This window comes from Dasypus novemcinctus, chromosome 15 (genome assembly GCF_030445035.2).
Source record: "Dasypus novemcinctus isolate mDasNov1 chromosome 15, mDasNov1.1.hap2, whole genome shotgun sequence".
NCBI classification, from domain to species: Eukaryota; Metazoa; Chordata; class Mammalia; order Cingulata; family Dasypodidae; genus Dasypus; species Dasypus novemcinctus.
Genome location: NC_080687.1, coordinates 64,084,676 through 64,107,431, shown reverse-complemented (window position 1 = coordinate 64,107,431; position 22,756 = coordinate 64,084,676). Strand labels below are relative to the sequence as shown.

At 36.2% G+C, this 22,756-nt stretch overlaps 1 protein-coding gene across 6 annotated transcripts in view; it reads right to left on the bottom strand.

Annotated features, from left to right (window-relative positions):
* KLF12 (KLF transcription factor 12) overlaps nt 1-22,756 on the bottom strand; it is a 487,534-nt gene that overhangs the window by 165,932 nt on the left and 298,846 nt on the right. For all 6 annotated transcript variants that reach the window (XM_058276583.1, XM_058276582.1, XM_058276585.1 and 3 more), the window contains one exon: nt 8,846-9,392. In XM_058276583.1, the coding sequence (XP_058132566.1) occupies nt 8,846-9,392 (547 nt within the window). The remainder of the gene's footprint in view (nt 1-8,845; nt 9,393-22,756) is intronic.

Below are 22,756 nucleotides of genomic sequence, written 5' to 3'. Positions count from 1 at the left end.
ATAACCAGAGTAGACGGAGTAGAGTTAGCTCATCCAAGTTTTTCAGTTTATGTTGTTTTAAAATTTTACCACTAGATGGCAGTCCAAAGACTGTCATTCTCAATAGAGGTTGCTTAGTTCCACAATAAATAACTTCTGGGATAGCGATTGGTTAGATATGGAATAGATTTGAGATTCAGAAAAAGGTAGAATGGCGATGGATGCAGTGAGACAGAGAATGATAAGTGGAAGAAGGAAGAAGACAGAAATGGAAGGAAGAAGGGAAAGTGAGAGGGCAGAGAAAAGAAGATGTTTCATTTGAAGAGTCTGAGATAAAGGCAAAGACGTCCACTGCAATCTCTTTCAAACTTTTTCTTTCGCAACCCCAGTAAGGACTATACACTTCACCTTGGCCCAGCACACCTATACTCACAGCACATCATTTGTGTATGCATACAGATATTTTACTAAATTTCATGAAATAATACTTATTTGGGCAGTACGTTCAGACATTTTTTTTTTCTGTTCCATTCTATTTCATTTCTTTAAAACTTGGTTATGAGCTACCAAATTGATTTCAATATTCACTAACAGGAAATGGCCTACCACGTGAGCAGCATTCTTAAGTGTATTTTAAACTAGACCTGGCTTTTCAGAATAGCTTTTTTGAAACAAAACAAAACAAAACAAACACCATAGCTGGGAATGGGGGACATTTCTGGCTATGTAAATAGCCCAAAATATATTTGCTGAGTAAATGAACTGATTAATAAAAGAAAAAAGATGGTGAAGCCAGCTGGCCATGAAAAACATACAATTGGCCAGTGACCAAAGTCTCATTTTCCCCACATAAAGGTGACTGGAGAAAGAATTAAGCATGTGATTATTACTCTGTAAATTGGTTGCTCTTCTTTTATTTATTAGATTGAAAGACAAATGCCAATTAGTTCTCTAAAGCATTCAAAGCAGAGTACCAGTTAATCAAATTCTCTATTAACAATGGAAAATAGAAAGAGTGGAGAAAATAGTAACATAGTTACACACAGAAAAGGAATTATTAAGGGAATAAGAAAAAATAGGGAACAGAAACCACAATCACATAGTAATAAATAATTAAAAAGCCAATTTAAAACAGTGCTGGCAATGATTCTAAGACCAAGCTTCCCTCTTGGATCTGATTTTCTTCCTTCTTTCATTTGTTCCTACAAGGTATTAAGAGTTCCTGTGTAAAAATGCTCCTTTCCTAACTGGAAAATGCTTACCTGTATCTACATATAAATACATAATACTCAAAAGGTTTTGTGCAATGAGCATATATGTTTAAATATCATCGAAACACTTGCAATCTAAGAGCAAATAAGAATTTTCCTGTACTATAACAGTACCTGCAGTATGTGAAAACAGAAGCTTTATACTTAAGCAGTACATTACTCTAGCAGGAAAAAAAAATTATTTTTACAGAAAACTATTCTTAAAGGACAAGAAAGACATTATATTTCAAAATCCATTATTTTATGTTCAGTGTATTAAATATTACCAGAAAAAGCTTTTCAGGTGTAGTGAAAAATGAATATGAAGACTCCATTAGAATATTATATTCATAAAATTTAATATTAAGCACATATTTATTTAGACATAAAGTAGTTCTTTAATTATAGTAGAAAACTGCTCTAACAAATTAAAATAGTATACTAAGCTATTTTATTTAGTAGCTCTTCATACTACCTTAGAATGAACACAGAGTCTGTTCTGTTAAGTTCTTATTTTAGTTACTTCACCCAATATGTGGCTGTCTTGTTTGTATCCTCAGTTCTTTAAGTAACATCAACATTTTAATGTGGATTCCCCTTTGGTGTCCATACTTTCTCCTTCTCTCTTCCTTTTCCCTTTTTACTTTTATTTACTATTTAGCTGTGTGGGGAGGCGAGAAACCAATCAAACTCCTTCCTTGGCATTTTAAAATGCCAAGAGTGGTCTCTTTATCTAGAATTTTCTCTATTCCGCTCTCTCTCAGAACAATACAGGCAACTCTGTCTCCTCTCTAAGTCAGTTATTACGATCGAATCTTAGAACTAGCAGTCTATGCCAGACGAAGCAATAGAATTGACAGATTGTAGATATTTCAGATAAACAGTAACAAGAGTATAAGAAGCCAAATTTTTGATGGAATCTATTCAGTCTCTTGTACAGGCCTGCAAGTGAAAAAATTACAGATAACTTTCTACTCCTTGTTGAAAATCAGGTAAAATGACCTATGTAATCTGTATAAAATAACATCTTCTTAACTCCTGGTTTAAAAATCATTTTTTCATAACTATGGCTGTCCGCCTTTCTCATTATTTTACATGTTTCTGCCTTTGATAAAACAAGTAATCTCAAAGCCTATATTTAAGAAAAATAAACCAAAAAGCAACAATAGTCCAATCTCCCTTTCCAATTAGCAACATTAAAATAACAAAGAACATAAGTAACTATAGGGTTTCTTGATAAAAATTAAATTCAGAATAAAAATATTACTCTCTATTTCATAGTTTCCATGATGTGGGCTCTGGGTGGGAGGCTGTTCCGTCTGTTCATAGATAACCTAAGCTGTGTGTGTCCTGAGCTGTGGCTGTGGGACAGTGAGAGGCTGCAGCCCCGCCCTTGGTGACCATGGCAACGACTCCAGTCAGGAAAAAGTTTAGCAATGCAAACTATATAAACTTTACATATTCACGGGAAATGCAAACCAAATGTGCTAAAAGCTTATCTAGCATCTATGAAGTCCACGCTAAAAGCTCACCTAGGATGTGGAAGATACATGCTAATTCAAGCCTATTGAGAATTGAAACAATGAACCATTTGGCCCTTTCTCTGTATAAAAGGAACTCAAAAATCTTGTTTGGTGCTTGGATTCTGAAATGAGAAGCTCCGACTTTGGAATGAGAAGCTCCGAGTCCCGCCGGCTGTAAATAAATCGTTTTTCCTTCCCCAAAAATTATTCCTGAGTCCTGGCTTTACTATACGCAAATAATTGGACCTCTACTTTTACAACATCCATACTTAACAGTAAATGGAAAAATAAGTTTAAAGTTTACCAAAGGAAGAATGGTAGTGGGACTGATGTGGGTTATGGGTGGAAAGCTGTTCCTCTCTTCATAGATAACCTAAGCTGTCTGTCCTGAGCTGTAGGTGTGGGACAGTTAGAGGCTGCAGTCCTGCCCTTGGTGACCATGGTAACAACTACAGTCTGGAAAAACAGTTTAGCAATGCAAACCCTATAAACTTTAAATATTCAGCGGAAATGCAAACCAAATGTCCTAAAAGCTTATCTAGAATCTATGAAGTCCATGCTAAAAGCTTACCTAGGATGTGGACAATATATGCTAATTCAAGCCTATTAGCACTGAACTAAAGAACAGTTTAACCCTTCCTCTGTATAAAAAGAACTAAAAAATCTTGTTTGGGGCTCAGGTTTGAAACAAAAAGCTCCTGAATCTGGTTGGCCATCAATAAATCATTTTTTCCTTCTCAGAATCATTCCTGGAAGCGGACTTGGCCCAATGGATAGGGCGTCCACCAACCACATGGGATGTACATGGTTCAAACCCCGGGCCTCCTTGACCCGTGTGGAGCTGGCCCACGTGCAGTGCTGATGCGCGCAAGGAGTGCCGTGCCATGCAGGGTGTCCCCCGCGTAGGGAAGCCCCACGCGCAAGGAGTGCACCCCATAGGAGAGCCACCCAGTGTGAAAAAAAGTGCAGCCTGCCCAGGAATGGCACTGCACACACGGTGAGCTGACACAACAAGATGACGGGACAAAAAGAGACACAGATTCCCAGTGCTACTGATAAGGATAGAAGCGGTCACAGAAGAACACACAGCAAATGGACACAGAAAGCAGTCAACTGGGGGCGGGGGGTGCGGAATATATAAAAAATAAATCTTAAAAAAAAAAAAATCATTCCTGAGTCTGGCCTTTCTATACGCAAATATAATTGAATCTCTCTCATCTTCTACAATAGGATCACTCAAGAAGCCAAGACCACTGAAGACACAATTCTAGGTCAGGTGTCCTGGACTATTCTGGTCATATGGACAGAAGATACCAGGACTCTACCAAATGGTCATGTGCAAGGTAGACAGAAGTGAGGCTGTGACAAAATGAACCAGGACTTGAAAAATGACATTGTCAACATCAACAGGTGGGAAGGCTGAGGGCCGAAGAAACACAGTGAAACAGATATCTGAAGTGGGGAATTTCATGGGAAGAGGACTACACTTATGGTCAATGGGGCAGGAGGTAGAGCCATGTCATCCAACCAGCTTTACAGCAATCACTGCAATGCCCATACTTCCTTCCACAAATATAAATGGCACAAGATTAAAAATACACTTGTGGTTTCTTCCTGCAGGCTGCTGAGAAAAGCAACAGCCTGTAGGAAGAAAGTGGGGTGTGATTATTTCAAATTTGCCCCAGGCCACATCCCTTCAAAACTCCTGAATGGGTGCTATGAAAATAAGGTATATTTTTGGAAGATTCTTCACTATGTGCCTACATCTAAATTTAATAAAAAAGCAACACTCTTTTGCAGGACGTAACCAAAGAAACTGCATTCCCCATTTCTTGATAGCAGTTTCAACAGGCTATGGTCAGGTATTTTGGGAAATAATACTTTATACTCGAGGATCTAATCACATAATTGCTGTAAGTAGGGTTATTTTTCAATTATGACATCAAACCACTAAAAGGTCTTGATGCAATGAATATGTTTTATAAATTCTGGTAGACTGGGCTACTCATTTGCATGAATAAAAATGTGGCTGCTTAGGAAACTGGAGCTGCGTACTCTCCCTCTAGGCAATCTATTTTATTACAGTCAAGAGGACATTTGATTACTTTTGGGTGGCTAAGGAGAAACCCTTAGTAGGGGAAGAGGAAAAGACTACATAAGCTGATAAAGAAAGAGAAAGTGGTCAGGGAAAAAAATCGAGCAATGAAATTCACACCAGGCCTTTTCAGATTTTGATTGTTGAGCAAAACCCTGGCCAAACCAGTCCTCTTGCTGGTCCCTGAAGAAGGGGAGCTCATTGCTTCTCACCACCACCACTTTGGGGAGCTAATTGCATCTGTCTTTTGGGGATGAACCTTAAAAGAGACTCCTCTGGAAACGATCTGGCATCCTCACTTCCGGTAGCTCTGGTCTCCCTTTCGTCTGTTTCCTGGACCTTCCAGAGCATCCACCTACCATCTCTCTTCACATCACAGGATACAGTCAAGGCCCAACTGTGACATGTGGGTGTCCTGGGCTAGTGGCTAACTTGCCGGTCCTTTAGATTGATATTCTTTAAATACTTGGATGAGAGACCGAGTGTGGTATGAGGAACAGAAGGAGTCCCTATGCTCATTAGTAAGCATTTACATATCCTTCTGTTGTTTGTCAGGCATAACCTTCGGGAAGTTTCACTCCACCACCTTCCCCAAATCCTAATCATCACTTCTGAGCATGACAGTAAAAAAAAAGTGCAGTACCCTCCAGGGGACCACATTTGGCCAATTCAGCTTTCTCTCTTGGCATTTCTATTTAAACCCCTTCACTGGGGAACCACCTGGCTGGTCTGTTATAATCCACCTCCGCCCACAATTATAAATTATTAAATTGTATGATTTTTTTGTTTAATATCTTCATCCCTAGGAAACTTTAAGCCACATGAGAGACAGACAGTATCTGTTTGTTCACCACTATATCCCTGGTGTCGACAAAATGCCTGGCACATGATAGGCGTTCTGTAAACAGTTGGATGGACACCCGACTCAATCATATGACAAATTACCTTAGATGTCTATGTGAACATTTAGCCCACTGTGTATCACGACACATAGAGAAATCTATTTCTCTACATTATACCAGATATGTCAACTTGAAAAATTATCCACTACAATCATCTACAGTTGAATGAGTTACATTTTGTGTTTTTATTTATTTATTTATTAGCATTCTGAAGGCCCAAATTCCCGACCAGTATTTTCTTTTGCTTATCCATGCCAGACAAAAGTCCTACGTGGTAAGAATTAGGGGATCCGTTTATCACACAGCCATTTCACTGCTGGCCCAACGACCAGCTGCAAAGGTGCAAAATAAAGTCTTAAATAATTGCTGAAATGCCTTTCCTTTATTCATTCTGAGAGTAAGGAGGCCTACTTTACTGGACACTTTTACCACCATCTAATTAATTGGTTGAGCATTAAAAACACATACACAACACCTTATATAGCTACAGTAGCATTTGTAGTATATGGTGATTATAAAAACTTAATATACTCTAATAATAAGTAGAAAATATGGTATGTTTCCAGTTTCTCATACTAAACTTTCATCTCCTTTAACTTGTTATAGAAGCAGTTTTGAGGGGCATTCTCATACCAATGTCTTGGGGTAGTTTTTCATTTTGAAAATCACATTTTTTTTCTTCCTAATTTTCTGGTTGTATAAGAAAAGGAAATGCTTAATTTCTGAACATTATTACTTCCAGTAGGGTTTTTTTTTTTAGATAATAATGATAAACAATTTGTAAATATTTATTGATACCTGATGAATTCTAATAATTTATACACATGGTATGTGCAAATCTTCCCATTAATCTTCCCATTAATAACAGAGCATGTTATTATTCCCATTTTATTACTGAACAAACTGAGGATTAGTGAGAGTAAATAACTTCCCAAGTCTAAAGTTTTAAGTGAGGAATCTAACTCATATATCCTTTATCTAAAATCTCATGTTCCTAAAACCACTATGTCACAGCTCAGCATGTTTATGATTACACAAATTGTCATTCTTGATATGAGGAAACTACTGAAAAAATATACTGCATGAAAATAACTTAAATATACTCATATACAGAACAAATTACAGCATGAGGCTCAACAAAATCTTTCAATGATACGTTTTCCAGAAAGTTAATTGACAATATATGCTTTATATTTTTTACTTTTTAAATAAAAATACCCTCTTCCACCAAAAAGATAATGACAAGTAAAAGATTATCTCTTTTGTTTCCTTCATTCGTGATTCAAAATTGTATAAAAAGTTCTAAGCAGCAGTAAAATCTTCAGTTAATTTCATAATAAAAGCAACATTTCTCTTAAGTGCTATCATATAAAGATTGGATTCTATGGTATCAACTCCTCACCCCACATAGATGTAAAATAATATGCAAGGTTATTTTATGCTTCACTATTTCTTGACTCTATCTCAAAAGTTTTAAACACATCTGTGAATTATAAAAGAAAAAAATCTGATGTGGGTTTCTGTTGTGTTATTATTTATTTATTAGCAAATATGCTAATCAAAGAGGGTTCATCTAGTGTAAAATCTATGAAAAGGCTCCCTAATCCTTCCTTTTGCTCCACCTGTTCACCGAGAAGTTTCTCTGCCCACAACAGCACAAAGGAGAGAAGTTGTCAGGTAGGCAGTGAGTGTCTGCATTTCAAGTCTGCAGTCTAAAATTCCTGTATGCTATGCATCTGGAGATTTTTAACGTGGTAAAACTGAGTAGGTGAAATGTATTTCATGTGCTATGAAGAAGCTCACTGCCAATGAAAGAATAACACCAATTGGGAATGCACAATTTTGCAGTGTGTATTTGAAAAATTTTCTCTAACATTCACTTTCAAATGGTATTTCTATTTATTAATCCTATCTTACACAACACAACAAAACAATGATGTTAACTATCATTTTATGGAGAAGGCAGTGTTTTATGTATCCATTGATTATATTTTAATTATAGTTCTCAATAGTCATATGGGGTCAAAGCATAAAGTAATATAAAAAAGTTTTAATTCCTTCTCATTTCTAGGCTCTGAAGACAAAATACATACCCTGCAAATGAGTCAATGATTATGGGCATGTTACATTTCTACAGTGAGGTGGCATATATTTCAGATTCATGGGAGGGGAAGAAAGAATAGACAGCATGGTATTATTACAATTCTCCAATTCCTTCTAGTTTAAAAAAAAAAAAAGGGAAAAAACAAGAACTTAGAAAGAGAGAAATAACTTCATGATCAGGTGCATAACTATCAAATTTTAATTAAATAACTGGGTATTATTAACTAAACACAGTCATCTGGCAAAGTACTTCCTATCTTCTGAATGCAAGAAGGGAGTATTAATATAGCATTTGGAGATATTTCCATAACATCATATTGAGTTATCCTACAATTTAAAAGATTAACTTGGACTTATGAGAAGAACCCAAGTACGTTACTTTTATAGCCAAACCCTCAACTTTAATAGAACCTTAATTTACAAGTCATTAAGAGTGAATGATTCAATTCCAGGTCTCTTCATAAACTTCACAGTATTTTATATTATTGTCATCAAAATAAATTTGATTTTAAAACTTCATATAGCATAGCAGTAGATATTATTGTCATCAAAATAAGTTCCAGTCTAAACAACTGAAAGAAAAAAAAAATTGTGGTTCACTTTTCAAAAGACTCATAATGGCTAACTTCAGTTAAGAACTTTTGCATTTTACTGAGGTTAATTTGCTTTACCAGCAATCACGCTAACCATAGATCTTTCCCATCTGAGCACTTGAAGGTAGGCATTATTTTACAAATTTAGATACCTGAATTCTGCTACTAAATGCCTTGATAAATAAAAGCACTAACTCGGTGAAATGAAGCACTTACCTACATAAATGTGGGGGCAGTTCCTACTATGCTGGGCCCCCCACTGACAAGCTGGTATCTGTGTTGTTCTGAACAGACCTTCTTTGGATGAAGTGTGCTTGCATGTGCTTTAGGCTCCTTCTACTGAAAGAAGTATTTTACCTCTAGTGCAGAAATAAATCAAGACTACACTTGTGTCCCTTACCTTTGCCATGGCTTCTCCCATCCTCCAAGAGCGGCACTACGATAGTGTTGTTCACATTTCCAGGTGACCGTACAGCTGTGTAGACAACAGGCACCGACTGTACCACCACGGGGATGCGGTGAACGTGACTCAGTTTGTTAGACTGTAAATTCATGGGACTCGAAGGTGGTACAGGATGGATAATGTGCAAAAACTGCTGGCCTCCCACACCAGATGCAGAGGCAACAAGGGGCCCTGGAGTTAATACTGTTGACGAGGATGATGCCGAAGATACTGATGTTATAACAGTTGGGGATGAGGCTGGACGACTAGAAGACGATGAAGAGGTTGAAGTAGAAGAAGGTGAGGAGGCAGACGCTGTCATGGAAACTGGGGAGGATGAAACAGCTGTAGGGGATGTCCTGGCTTTGTTTATTGACAAGTCCACTGGCTCAGTTTGTGTTTGGAAGTGATCTACAGATAACGAGTCCTCCGGGGGCTCCCCTTTCACATTATTTAGCAACAGGGGAACAGCTTCCATATCGGGGTAGTTGTGGACGTTTGGAGACTGTGGGGAGAAAAATGGAACACATATTTATCTTTGTTAATCACACACTGAAACAGATGCATGATTTATTAACACGGATATTAATTTTTCTCTTATTGCTTAATGACATTAATTCATTCACCAACTATCTGAAGGAGTTCTCTGTGACAGTCACTGTGGTTGAAATGGAGAGTACAAAAATATAAAAGAGAGTAAGACAAGATCTCTACCATAAACATATTTTCATTCTCTTGGGAGAAACAGATACAGTCATTAATATACAGAGAAACTAGTGTTCTATGCAGGGGAAAGGGGGCCATAGGAACATAAAAAAGAAAGTGATTTTGCATAAAGTCTTCTAAAAGTCAAGTTCAAAAAGCAAAGTATAATCTACTTAAAACTGTATAAATACTACATATTTAATTTTAAAAGTTATTGTGTTGAAATATCGGGTCATCACTGCATTTATGAGTCTCAATTTCCTCAGTTATAAACTAATGGGAATTTTGACTAGATAATCTTAAATATACTTTCAACCTAAAAGAAATTCTATGACTTCATGATTCTTACCATCACCCAGCACTATCAAAATCCAGAGACAAATATTATGTGGCAACAACATTGGGAGAACGCACAAAGATATCATTATTTTTATATTTAGAGCAAGGGCGACTGTACCACCCATGGCATTAAAAAGGGGGATAAACTATCTAATCTCCCATGCCTGATCACTGAACTATTAATAACATGTCATTACTAACAATTGGCTTATAACCGAGCATGACAAATTTTTTCTCAAAATAAAGCACAAAAAATACACAGAGCTAGTACAAGTAACATTTTAGGAAATAGTAATAATACTTTTAAGGGGAAAATCCTAGAAAATTTATGGTGTTTATGACTGCTTTTGTTTAATCTGAAATAATGATAATAATTTTGTCTAATTTTATTTTAGTCTTTAAACTTTTAATGATTAAAGTTTAACAATAGGAGCAATGATTCCAAGATTTCACCCAGGCTAATGTGCTCAGCATGTTATTACTGGGCATAAATACAAATGTATTCAAATACTTATCAACTCATATATTTAACAAATATTTTTTGAATGCCAACTTACAAGGTCTATATAGCATATATAGCTTGAAAGTTCTAGAAGTTAGCATATGTCAGAATAGCCTTAACAGGAAGAATTAGACTATAACACAATTCTGGACACATCTAATTTGACCAAACACAGACATTATTGGTGTACTACAAAAAGAACAACTTTTTTTCAGATTTATTATGATATCAGAATGGCTGAAATTATATTAAATTGTTTCATTTTATTGTTTTAATAAAGGATTTAGTTTACTACTCCCCCCAAAATCTTACACTTACATGAAAAAAAACATGTTTCTTAAAGATTTTCTTTATAGAATATAAATTACAGCACCATTCAGAATACACAAAAGGTAGTAGTGCAAGGGCATTTTATTTAACAACAAAGAGAAAAGAAAGAAAATGGTAAGACAACAATGGTAACAAATCAACTATAAAGGGAAATGGATTGATGTTTTATTGTTTTTTCTTCTATGCTAACATGGTTTCTTCCACAAACACAGAAGAATTATTTAAAAAATTAAAATTAGCTATCCAAAATACCTATTATGCAAAATTATAAATAAGATTTTTATTTGATATGCTAAAATTGAAAGAAAAATTTTTTTAATCTTTTCACAGTATTAAGAAACAAAAGAAAAAAAAACACTATAAATTGAACTTTATAAAATGTCATTATAACTCCCCTAACCAAAACAGGATTTCAATTTGTTCTTAGCATTATAATTTAATTTCTTTGTAGAACAATGTAAGATGTTTCTTTTTAATATGTTATACTCCTATAGAAATTCTTACTCGAGGACGCTTTCATAAAAGACACTGATTTTTCAATAAAAATATAAAACATATTCTTATGCACATATCATTAAACGCCACTGGTTTGACTACTTTAAATATAGTCTTGAATAGTTTCTTCTTTTTCCGGTATTAGAAATATCCAAGATATTATTTTGGAATTAGTGATTAACGGTACCATCAATTTTTCAAATCCTATCGACTTAGACACAAGGTTCCTTCACATATTTACAAAGTGCTAAGGTATAATTTATTATTGCAGAAGCAGTCTACAATGCTTTTGAAAAACTACTTAAGCAGATTATGACAATGATGTTGGTAAATAGAGAGCTTATTTCTAAAGAGATTAAGTGTGAGACATCAAGATTTATGGAACTTCTCAACTACATAGATTTCTCTACATTATGAACAAAAGCCTACATTTTGGAGGTATCTGCTAAATCTCTCAATGAGAAAAAGAGCTACTCCTTAACCTGTTTTACAGAAATGGGAGATGGAGAACATTCCTTGTACAATTCTGTCGTCTATACTAGAAAGCTATGACTATCCAACATTAAGAGGCCAAAAGTACTCTTTCTTTTACTCTTTATTAAAGAAGTTGTGAGTTTACAGAGTAATAAGGCATAAAAAACAGGATTCCCATACACCACCCCACCACCATCTTGCATTGATGTAGAACATGTTAAAATTGTTGTAGCGTAATTTCATACTCGTACTATTTAAGTCCGTGGTTTACCTTAGGGTTCACTGTTTCTGTAGCATAGCTCACTTGGTTTCTTTATTTATTCTGTTACCACATATACGATCTAACATTTTCCATTTTAATCATACGCAGATATATATTTCAGAGCTGCTGATTGTTTCACAATGTTGGATTATCCCCACCTCCAAACATTAGAGACTTTTCCATCATTCCAAATAGGAGTCCTTTATATTTTAAGCCTTAACTTCCCGTTCTATGCCCACCAGACCCCCTTTTAACCTAATTCTAGATTCTGAATCTATAACTTTACTTATTCTAATTATTTCAAGTCAGTGAGATGATACAATATTTGTCATTTTGTTTCTAGCTTATAACACTCAACAGGACATCTTCAAGCTTCATCCATGTTGTCACATGTATCAAGACGTCATTTCTTTCCTCAGCTGAGTAAATTTCCATTCTATGTATAATATATGCCAAATTTTATGTATCCGTTCATTGGTTACTTATATCTTTTGGCAATTGTGAATAATGTCACTCTGAACATTGATGTGCAAATATCTGTTAAGAGTCCCAATTTTAAATTTTGGGGGGTATATACTTACCATTGGGATTGCTGGGTCATATGGTAGTTCTATACTTAGCTTTCTGAGAAACCTCCAAATTGTCTTCCACAGTGGCTGCACCATTTTAAATCATCACCAGCAATGAATGAGTGTTCTTATTTCTCCATATTAAAAGGTCTTTGAATTTTAAGTTGATTTTTGTATACAGTGCGAGGTAGGGGTCCTTTTTTTTTCCCCCTCCAAATGGAGATCCAGTTTTTGCAGTACCATTTATTGAGAGACTATTCTTCCCCAATTGACTGGTCTTTGACCCCTTGTCAAAAATCAGTTGGGGGAACAGACGTAACTCAAGTGGTTCAGTGTCTGATTCCCATGTGCATGGAACTGGGTTTGATCTCTGGTACTTCCTAAAAACAAACAAAAAACCCAACTCTCATTCGGGAGTGGATGGAGCTTAGTGGTTGAGCGCCTGCTTCCCACATACAAATGAGGTCCTGGATTCAATTCCCAATACCTCCTTAAAAAAAATAAAAAGTCAGCTGGCCATAATTATGAGGGTTGATTTCCGAGCTCTCAACTTGATTTCTTTGGTCTAAATAGCTCTTCTTGAGCCAGTACCACATTGTTTCGATTACTGTGGCTTTGTAATAAAAGTTTTAGAACTGCCAAGTGTAAGTCCCCCAACTTCATTCTTTTTTGATGTCTTTAGCTATTTTGGGCCCCTTACCCTTCTTTATAAATTTGATGATTGACTTTTCCATTTCTACAAAGAAGGTTGTTGGAAAATTGATTGGTAATGCACTTAATTTATAAATTGCATTAGGCAAGACTGACATCTTAAAGATATTTAGTCTTCCAATCCAAGAACATAAGATGTCCTTCAATTTATTTGGGCATTCCATGATAATTTTAGCAGTGTCTTTTAGTTTTCCATGTACAAGTCCTTTTCAACATTGGTTTGATTTACTCCTATGTATTCAATTCTTTAGTTGCGACTATGAAGGGAAGTTTTTTCTTGAATCTTCTTCTGATCATTCACAACTTGTATATAGAAACACTAATGATTTTCTGGGTTGGCCTTGTACCCTGCCACTTTGCTCAATTTATTAGATAAAGGAGATTTGCTGCAGACTTTTCAGGATTTCCTGTATATAGGATCATATAAAAATAGGGAATGTTTTACTTTTTCATTTCTAACTTGGATGCCTTTTATTTCTTTTTCTTACCTATTTGCTCTGGCAAGAATTTTCAGCACAATGCTGAATAACAGTGATGACAGTGAGCAACCTTTCCTTGCCCCTGATCTTAGAGGGAAAGCTTTCAGTTTTTCACCATTAAGTAGGATGTTAGCTGTGGGCTTTTCACATATGCCCTTTATCATGTTGAGGAAGTTTCCTCTATTTGAATTTTTCTGTCTTATCAAGAAAGGATGCTGGATATTGTCAAATGCCTTTTCTACATCAAATTGAGATAATCATGTGGCTTTTACCTTTTGTATTGTTAATGTGGTACGTTATAGTAATTGATTTTCTTATGTTGAACTAATCTTGCATACCAGGGATAAATCTCACTTGAATAGTCTATAATTCCTTCAGCATGCGGTTGGACAGGGTTTGCTGGTAGTTTGTTGATGATTTTTGGTATCTATATTTCTAAGAGACATTGGTCTGTAGTTTTCTTTCCTTGTGGTATCTTTATTAGGCTGTGGTATAAGGGTTGGCCTCATAGATTTAATTAGGGCCTGTTCCGTCCTCTTCAATTTTTTTTGGAAGAGTCTGAGCAGAATTGGAGTTAAGTCTTTTTGGAATGTTTGGTAGAATTCACCTGAGAAGTCATCTGGCCCTGGTCTTAACTTTGTTAGGAGAATTTTGATAACTAATTAAATTTCTTTACTAGTAATTGGTTTGTTAAAATCTATTTATGCTTGAGTCAATCTAGGCAGTTTGTGTTTCTAAGAATATGTCCATTTCATATAGGTTATCTAATTGTCCCACTTTTCATTTCTGATTTTCATTATTTGTATCCTCTTTTTTTCTTTGCCAATCTAGCTAAAGAATTGTCAATTTTATTAATTTTTTCAAAGAACCGACTTTTGGTTTTGTTGATTCTCTCTACTGTTTCTTTGTTTTTAATTAGAGCAGTTGTGAGTTCACAAAATAATCATGTATGAAATACATGAAATATTTTATTTATTTATCTCCCCTCTAATCTTTATTTCCTTCCACTTGCTTTGAGCTTAGTTTTCTCTTCTTTTCTAATTCTTCCAATTTTGAGGCTAGTCTCTGATTTCAAGTCTGTCTTCTTGTTTAACGTATACATGTAGAGCTATAAATTTCTCTCTCAGCACCAACTTTGCTACATCCCTTAAGTTTTGGTATGTTGTATTTTCATTTTCATTAGCTTCAAGGTATTTCCTAATTTCACCTCTGATTTCCTCTTTTACCCATTGGTTGTTTAAGACTATGTTGTTCCATTTCTACATATTTGTAAATTTTCCATTTCTCTCTCTGCTATTGATTTCTAGCTTCATTCTTTTGTGGCTGGAGAACATACAGTGTACGACTGTAATGGTTTTAAAAATTTATTCAGATTTATGACCTAACATACAGTCTATCCTGGTGAATGATCTACGTACACTGGAGAATATTGTGTATTCAGTTTTTGTAGGGTGCAGGGTTCTATATATGTCTGTTAGGTCTAGTTGGTTTAGTGCATTATTCAAGTCCTGTACTTCTGTATTGATCTTCTGACTACAAGTTCTATCCATTATTGACAGTGGTGTGTTAAAGTCTACTATTAATGTCGAACCATCAATTTCTCTCTTCATATCTGTCAGTATTTGCTTCATATATATGGGGATTATTCTGTTAGCTGCAAATATATAGTTTTTACATCTTCCTGTTGAATTATCCCCATTATCAGTGTATAAGGACCCAATGTCCCTTATAATTGTTACTTAATTGAAGTCTATTTTATCCAATATTAGTATAGCCACCCCAGCTCTCTCTTGGTTACTGCTAGCATGGTGTATTTTTTCCATCTTTTTACCCTCAACCTCCTTTTATCTCTGAATTTAAAGTGACTCTTTTGTAGACAGCACAGAGTTGGGTCATGCTTTTTTTTAAATCATACCTCTCTCTCTTGACTGGAGAGTTTAATCCGCTTACATTTAAAGTCACTACTGATAACACAGAACTGTCTTCTGTATACTATGTAGCCACGCCAGCTCCAAAGTTCCTTGGGGAGGGGAGGATAAAGAAGGGCACCGAGAGCTTCTCCAATGGCTCCCTAAAGCTAAGTTTTTCTGGCCTGCGCAGCAATGCAGCCCTTCAGCTACCTCTCCCTCACAGTCCTAAGGAAGCACAGCACCTTTAAGTCCCCACAGCTGCTGCCCTTATCTGGGGAGAGTTGAAACCATGGCTGCCACCACCTTCTTACAGGGTGAGTTGAAACAAGATCTGCCTAAGAGCTGGGTCCCCAGTAATCCAAATTTACTTATCAAAAGCTGTGGATCAGCGATTGGCTGGACCCATATCTGGTCTTGGGGAAGAGGAATTTTATGTCCCTTTCTGTCAACAGCAGAGCTAGCCAGGGTTTGCACCTCCCAGCAGCCTGACTCAGAAGAGGGGGTCGGTTCCAAGAGCCACTGCGTCTAGAGAACAATTTACTATTCAATACGGCAACTTATCATCGCTTCCCAGGATGCTGTACAGTGTTCTTCTGGTCTCTGGAGTTTCAAAATAGTCGTTTCAGACAGTTCCTGCCTGCCTGGTAGTTGTTTATGTGGAAGGACTGGGCCCTGCAGCTCCCTACTCCACCAACTTCCCACAATCCTCTCCCCTAGGTGCTCTCAAATACTTGAGAACGTAAAGCTTCTGCATGAGTGCAAACCAAAATATAGAAAAAGCTCTTAACAGTAAGGAAGGATAAACCAAACCTTTGGACCAAAGACATATCTTATTTAGAAACTCGAACAGATTATGCATGAATTTATAAGCACAAACATCACAGAGACACATGCTGGGTTCCTTTTTCATATGTAGCAGTTGAAATGCAGCCAGCATGTTAAAAACTAATGCTTCATCAGTATAAAGGGGACAAAATCCTTATTGTACCATTCATCTGTTCACAGTGTTGACATAATAACACATAATATCATATCCTGACAGCCCATACTAATCTCATACTGTGGTAGCATGGCAGAAAAAGCTGTCCACAACTCCAGCCTCAGGCTGCACAAACATATTTTAAAGCCAGTAACACTGCATAAACATGGTTTCAAAACAGCTATGGATATTGGTTCCTTTGAGGGCTAAAGAGACCCATGGGAGTTATGGTCATGGCCGATGGGGTTAACTACCAGGGCAGATGGCCCCTCTTTGGAAATGGTGTTTATGTGTGATGAATCTGGACTCAGATGGGATCTCCCTTCATAAGACTTTCATGCTAATGTGCTGGAGGTGCAGTTAATGTTGGGGTTTAAGATATATTTAGGGGATTTGAATCTCTGGACTGACAATGCGATAGCCAGATCCTGAGCCTCAACAGACTCCAGCACCTACAATCTGATTTATTGGACTTACCACACTCAGCTAAGATGGAGTTGAAGAAGGACAACCACCACACCATGGAGCCTAGTGATTACAACTGAAAATGGGAGGATTGCATCCAGCATCCAGGTGGAATCTGAGCCTCCTCTTGACATAGAGGTGCAATGGACACAACCAATCCAATGTCCACATAGAAGAGGTGGCATTGGATTGGGAAAAGTGGACATAATGGACAAAGGGTATGGGGAAAGGCAGGAAGAGATGAGAGGTGGAGGCGTCTTCGGGACATGGAGCTGCCCTGGATGGTGCTTCAGAGGTAATCACCGGACATTGTAAATCCTCACAGGGCCCACTTGATGGAATAGAGGAGAGTATGGGCCATGATGTGAACCAATGTATATGAGGTGCAGAGGTGCCCAAAGATGTACTTACCAAATCCAATGGATGTGTCATGATGATGGGAACGAGTGTTGTTGGGGGTGGGGGAGAGGGGGGGTGGGGGGGTGGGGTTGAATGGGACCTCACATATATATTTTTAATGTAATATTATTACAAAGTCAATAAAAAATAAAAAAAATTAAAAAAAAAAAAAAAAGAAAAAGGGGAAAAAAAAAAAAAAAAACAAAACAGCTATGGCACACTCTTAGAAAAAAGACCTGAATGGCTTGATCCTGAAACCATTGCTGGAATTAATTTCTTTAACCTTAGAAAGTGGAAAACCAAAATGCATTGGTTTTGAGGTTGAATCCATAAGAGTTTAGCTGTTGTGAGGCGATGGAAGCAAAGGAAATAGCCCAGAAGGATAATGGAAGTGAGAAGAAACAAGAGGAAATTGCCAAAAGTGAAGTACTTAGAACAGCTTGAAATTAAATGGAAGGGTCACCCATATTAGAGAAAGTGAGAGAACATATAGGCATGCCAGCGAAGGAACAGCCTCGAAAGAAAAGGGACACTTGAAAGAATAGAAACAACACACACGGGTTATAAGTTTTACACAGGGTGAAGAAGAGGAACCACCATAAAGAGATTGAAGGAAAGATTATAGTTCAAAGTTTTACCACTGATAAAATCTACTCAATTCTTGATACAACACTGATGAACTATGCATGACAAAGTTAGTTAAGTGTCTTTCTTTAAGAGCCCATTAAGATTTTTGTATGGAATGGTGCCCTTAGCTGGTCTTTGCTGTTGATGCCCCTGGTATGTAAAGATAAATACTGATTATATTCCTATTTTCAAATGAATTCAATATTCCTTCTAAAGACACGAAGATTGGATGGAAAGACTGAAGTTTTGTCAATTAAGATGAGAGAAATTAATAATTTCATTTTCCAAAAGATTATATAATACCCCTTTCAAAGGATCCACAATAAAGTTTAATATATTAAAGTAATGAGTCAAGATGTAATTGCATAAATATTTGCAAAAACTCAGCCATGTATAAGAAACAATATACTTTACAAAAGCAACGTGTGAGAAAACCTAGCTAATAAACAGGGTTATATTGTTACATATGATCATTTTCATCGTAATTCTGAAAACCATGGTTTTGTTTTTACTCATAACAATCCACTGAAAAATACTACATATAGTTTTATAGTGCACATCTTTTTTCAAGTTATTTGGGGGTTAAATTTTAGCCTCTCTAATCAGATATTTTTCCTGAGTAAACACTGAAAATGTAAATTAAATTCAGCTTTAGGCATTTTGTTGAGTGAATGCAGAAATAAATGTAAAACCTCCTGTATATTAGCTCCCAGAGTACCAAATGTGTTTCCTACAGTCAGCCACTGCCATCAGTTGAACCTTATTATGGTCTGTCAATGGATAAATGGTGTTTTTAATGCTGGCTGTGTATTTTAATTATCTGGCAATCTTAAAAAAAAAAAAAAAATTCTAGTCAACACCCAAAGGAAGTAAATCAGCATCTTTCAGCGATCCTCATGTGCCATCAGATTTGAGGACCACTTGTGTAATATTCTACTAAATGCTATTCAAAATTTATATGCCGTCAGTTTCCCCTTTAATAGCATGCGGGGTTTTAAGATATGTGGCACCCTCACATACACACAATGGCCCCAATTCTACATCCATCCATCAATCATTTAAATAAATTATGTTTAATTTTGCTTTTACAAATTTTTGAGAAATCTCATCTCAGTTTTTAGTAAAGATTATAAAGTGACTTGCTTAATTCTATATAGCTTGTGTTTAATTGTTTTGTACCTTTGTTTTGTTTTGTACTCTTGTATGGTATTATGGAAAGAAAATTTGATTTGGACACAAAAGACCTGAATTCATGGCCTATCCCTGACATTATTAGTTGTGCGATCTTGTTATAATCATTAACATTCTCTACGTCTTAGTTTATTCTTCTGTAGAAGAATAATCTGAATTAAGGGAATTAAGTACTCTGATCATAAAACTGAGAAATGTAGAGACAAGCAAATAAGCAGAGCTCTCCCTTCCTTAGAATTATACATTCTAAACAGAACTCCATTTATTACTATACCGCAGAGGTAACTCATTCAACTCAGCATATTTTGTCATAGGATTTTATATATACAGCCATTGTAGAGGTACAGTCTTTGCTAAACAAATATGTGTTACAAAAGCAGCTGAACAAGTCTGAATATTGTGAGCATTTTTACAGTCCACATATGATTATAAACACATGTTCTCTTTATACATACAGATAGATGCTGGAAGGATGGATGGAGGGATGGATGGATGGAGGGATGGATGGACGGACAGAAGGTGACTTATTTTATTTTTTCTGCTTTTTTTTTTTAGCCTAATTAGATTGGCCCACTGGATGATATAACAACTGAGGAATACATTTTAATTTATCAGTCTGGTATTTTAATTACAACAACATAAATATCCTATATTATACCCTATATTAATTCACAGTTATGTTTGTATCCATTATGACAATAGTTTAAAAAATATCCACATAATAGTTTTGGGAAGTTGGCCATCTGCAACAGTCTTATCATGGGATGAAACAGCATATTTGTTTCTTGTCTCAGTAGAAATAAGTTTATAGGTAGTTTACTGTCTCACTTGGTAATTTAAATGAAGAAGTACCTTTATAGGAAGCTCTTAGAGAAATCTACTGTGTACTTCATGTGAAAAAGGAACTAAGCTAAACCTAAGACTCCACATTCTGTGTTTTGAGCTTTTAAGTTACAATGCATTATTTGAAATGCACATACATTTTGATGAAAGAGCTGAATTCCTTTTTTGCATGAAATGCATAGTAGGTACGTGCCTTCATTTCCCTTAGTTTATGAAATTTCTTTCTTTTTTTTAAAGATTTATTTGTTTATTTACAATCCCTGTCTGCTCATTGGCTGCTCATCTCCTCTAGGAGGCACCGGACACCAAATCCAGGACTCCCCCCCCCCCCCCCAACGTGGGAGGCGAGTGCCCAACCACCAGAGCACATCAGCTCCTGGCTGACCGGGGCATCAGCTGGCTTTAGTATCTGTTCGTCTTCTGGAGGAGGCACAGGAAGCAAATCCCAGACATCCCATGCAGAAGGGAGGCACCCAACTGCTTGAGCCACATCCACTCCCACGAAATTTCGAGATGCAAGCAACAGACTTTGAAGCAAACAATCTGCAAAAATGTCTTGCCATTTTTGCTCTAAGTGAAATGGGCATCAAGCATCTGTTTGTGAATGATACTATATGTCACGATTGTCAATGTTGTTTTATTTTACTAGAGAGGAAAGCCTATTTTTCAAGAGTTGTCTTGAATGTGTACTGATGGTCATAATTTACTTTCATCCCAGTGATTTTTCTTCTTTACTCTAAACATTCAAGGGCAAACTCTTAAACACAAATGCCATAAAAGTGTGAATTTATAAAACTGACAAAATGAAAAAAACGAAACCAAAGGATACTAAAGAAAAAATAAATTGGTGGGACTTTTAAAAGTATAGATGAGAGAATGAAAGGAAGGAAACAGTAGAAATACCCTAAATTGACAACCTGGAACTTGGATCTAAAAATACTGAACGTGTTACCTACTGCATGTAAGAGGAAGATAATTGAATATTTAATTCAGTTACATTATAACAATATCTTAAGAATTAAAGAAATGACAGATTTCTTATGAAAATTAAGAACATACTACTGCACCATGTTTTTACATTTATGCTTTTATGCTTCCACATTTGAATTTAAAATGCCAAACCTTAAAAAGGATCCTATATACATATTTAAATTTATTGCCATTTTTTTCAGGACTTTCTTGAATGATGTGTCCAAAGCAATCTGTAAATATTTTTACAGTTGAATGTGACTCTGAAACTCTGGTTTGGAACATGTGTGCTGTGAGGAGGGGATGGTGGGAGGCAAGGAGGATTCACATGTACACGGTGGAGGACAGGGGGAGTTCTATTTATGAACTTTTAAACATTACTAGCAGACATTCCTAAGCATTGAAAAGAATGATAAATACGTTTGGACACGAACATAGTGTGATACACGTAACTATATAAATATTTAGCAAATAAATCATACTTTATTTTACCATATAATTTTTTCTGTGAAAGCTCATCACATTTGCAGTATGAAAATACAGTACTCAAAGATATTTTGGATTTTAAGCCATTAAATCCTATTTACCTCGTCACATTAGATGAAGTAATGTTACTAAAATAAAGGTCAAAAAAGGAAAATCAGGAAGTTAGTTTTGTTCCTATTTTCTTACAATTACTTTCAAAGATAGATTAAATTTCAAATGAAATTTTAGAAAGCACAAAAAGATATTTTGGGAAACGAACGTGGCCCAGTGGTTAGGGCGTCCGCCTACCACATGGGAGGTCCGCGGTTCAAACCCCGGGCCTCCTTGACCCATGTGGAGCTGGCCCATGTGCAGTGCTGATGCGCGCAAGGAGTGCCCTGCCACGCAGGGGTGTCCCCCGCGTAGGGAGCCCCACGCACAAGGAGTGCACCCCGTAAGGAGAGCCGCTCAGCACGAAAGGAAGAGCAGCCTGCCCAGGAATGGCGCTGCCCACACTTCCCATGCCACTGACGACAACAGAAGCAGACAAAGAAACAAGATGCAGCAAATAGACACAGAGAACAGACAATGGGGGGGGGGGGGGGGGGCGGATTAAATAAATAAATAAAAATAAATCTTTTTTAAAAAAAGATATTTTACTAAAAATAAGCTGGGTTCAAGAGTAATGCTGTTGATTAGATCCTATATTGTATATTAATTTATCTACCATTCTTTGCAGTATAAATAGTCCAAAACTATTATTATGACATTTTCAGTAAAAAAATAAGAGGCAAAGAAATAAGCTTATCCTTTCTACCTCATGATTACAATGGTTTTTGTTCTTTTGGTTTAAAATGAATATTACTGTGATTTAGAGGATGACTTAAAATATTCAACATTCACATGAGAGGAAAAGATGACCTGCAGACTTCTAAGGATGAAAGGTTCAGCTGAATCTTCATCCTAGGCCGTAACACCCCTCTGGGCTTGAGGCAAATGTCCTGGGCTAGTTAAGTTTAAAATACATATTAATGCTTATCTCATTTTCAAATAGATTAATCTTCTCTGTTACCAGACGGACACTGCTTCTGTTTTTACAAAACACCATAAGTACTCATTTTTATCATGACATATCAACTAAATTCGGAGAAAAAT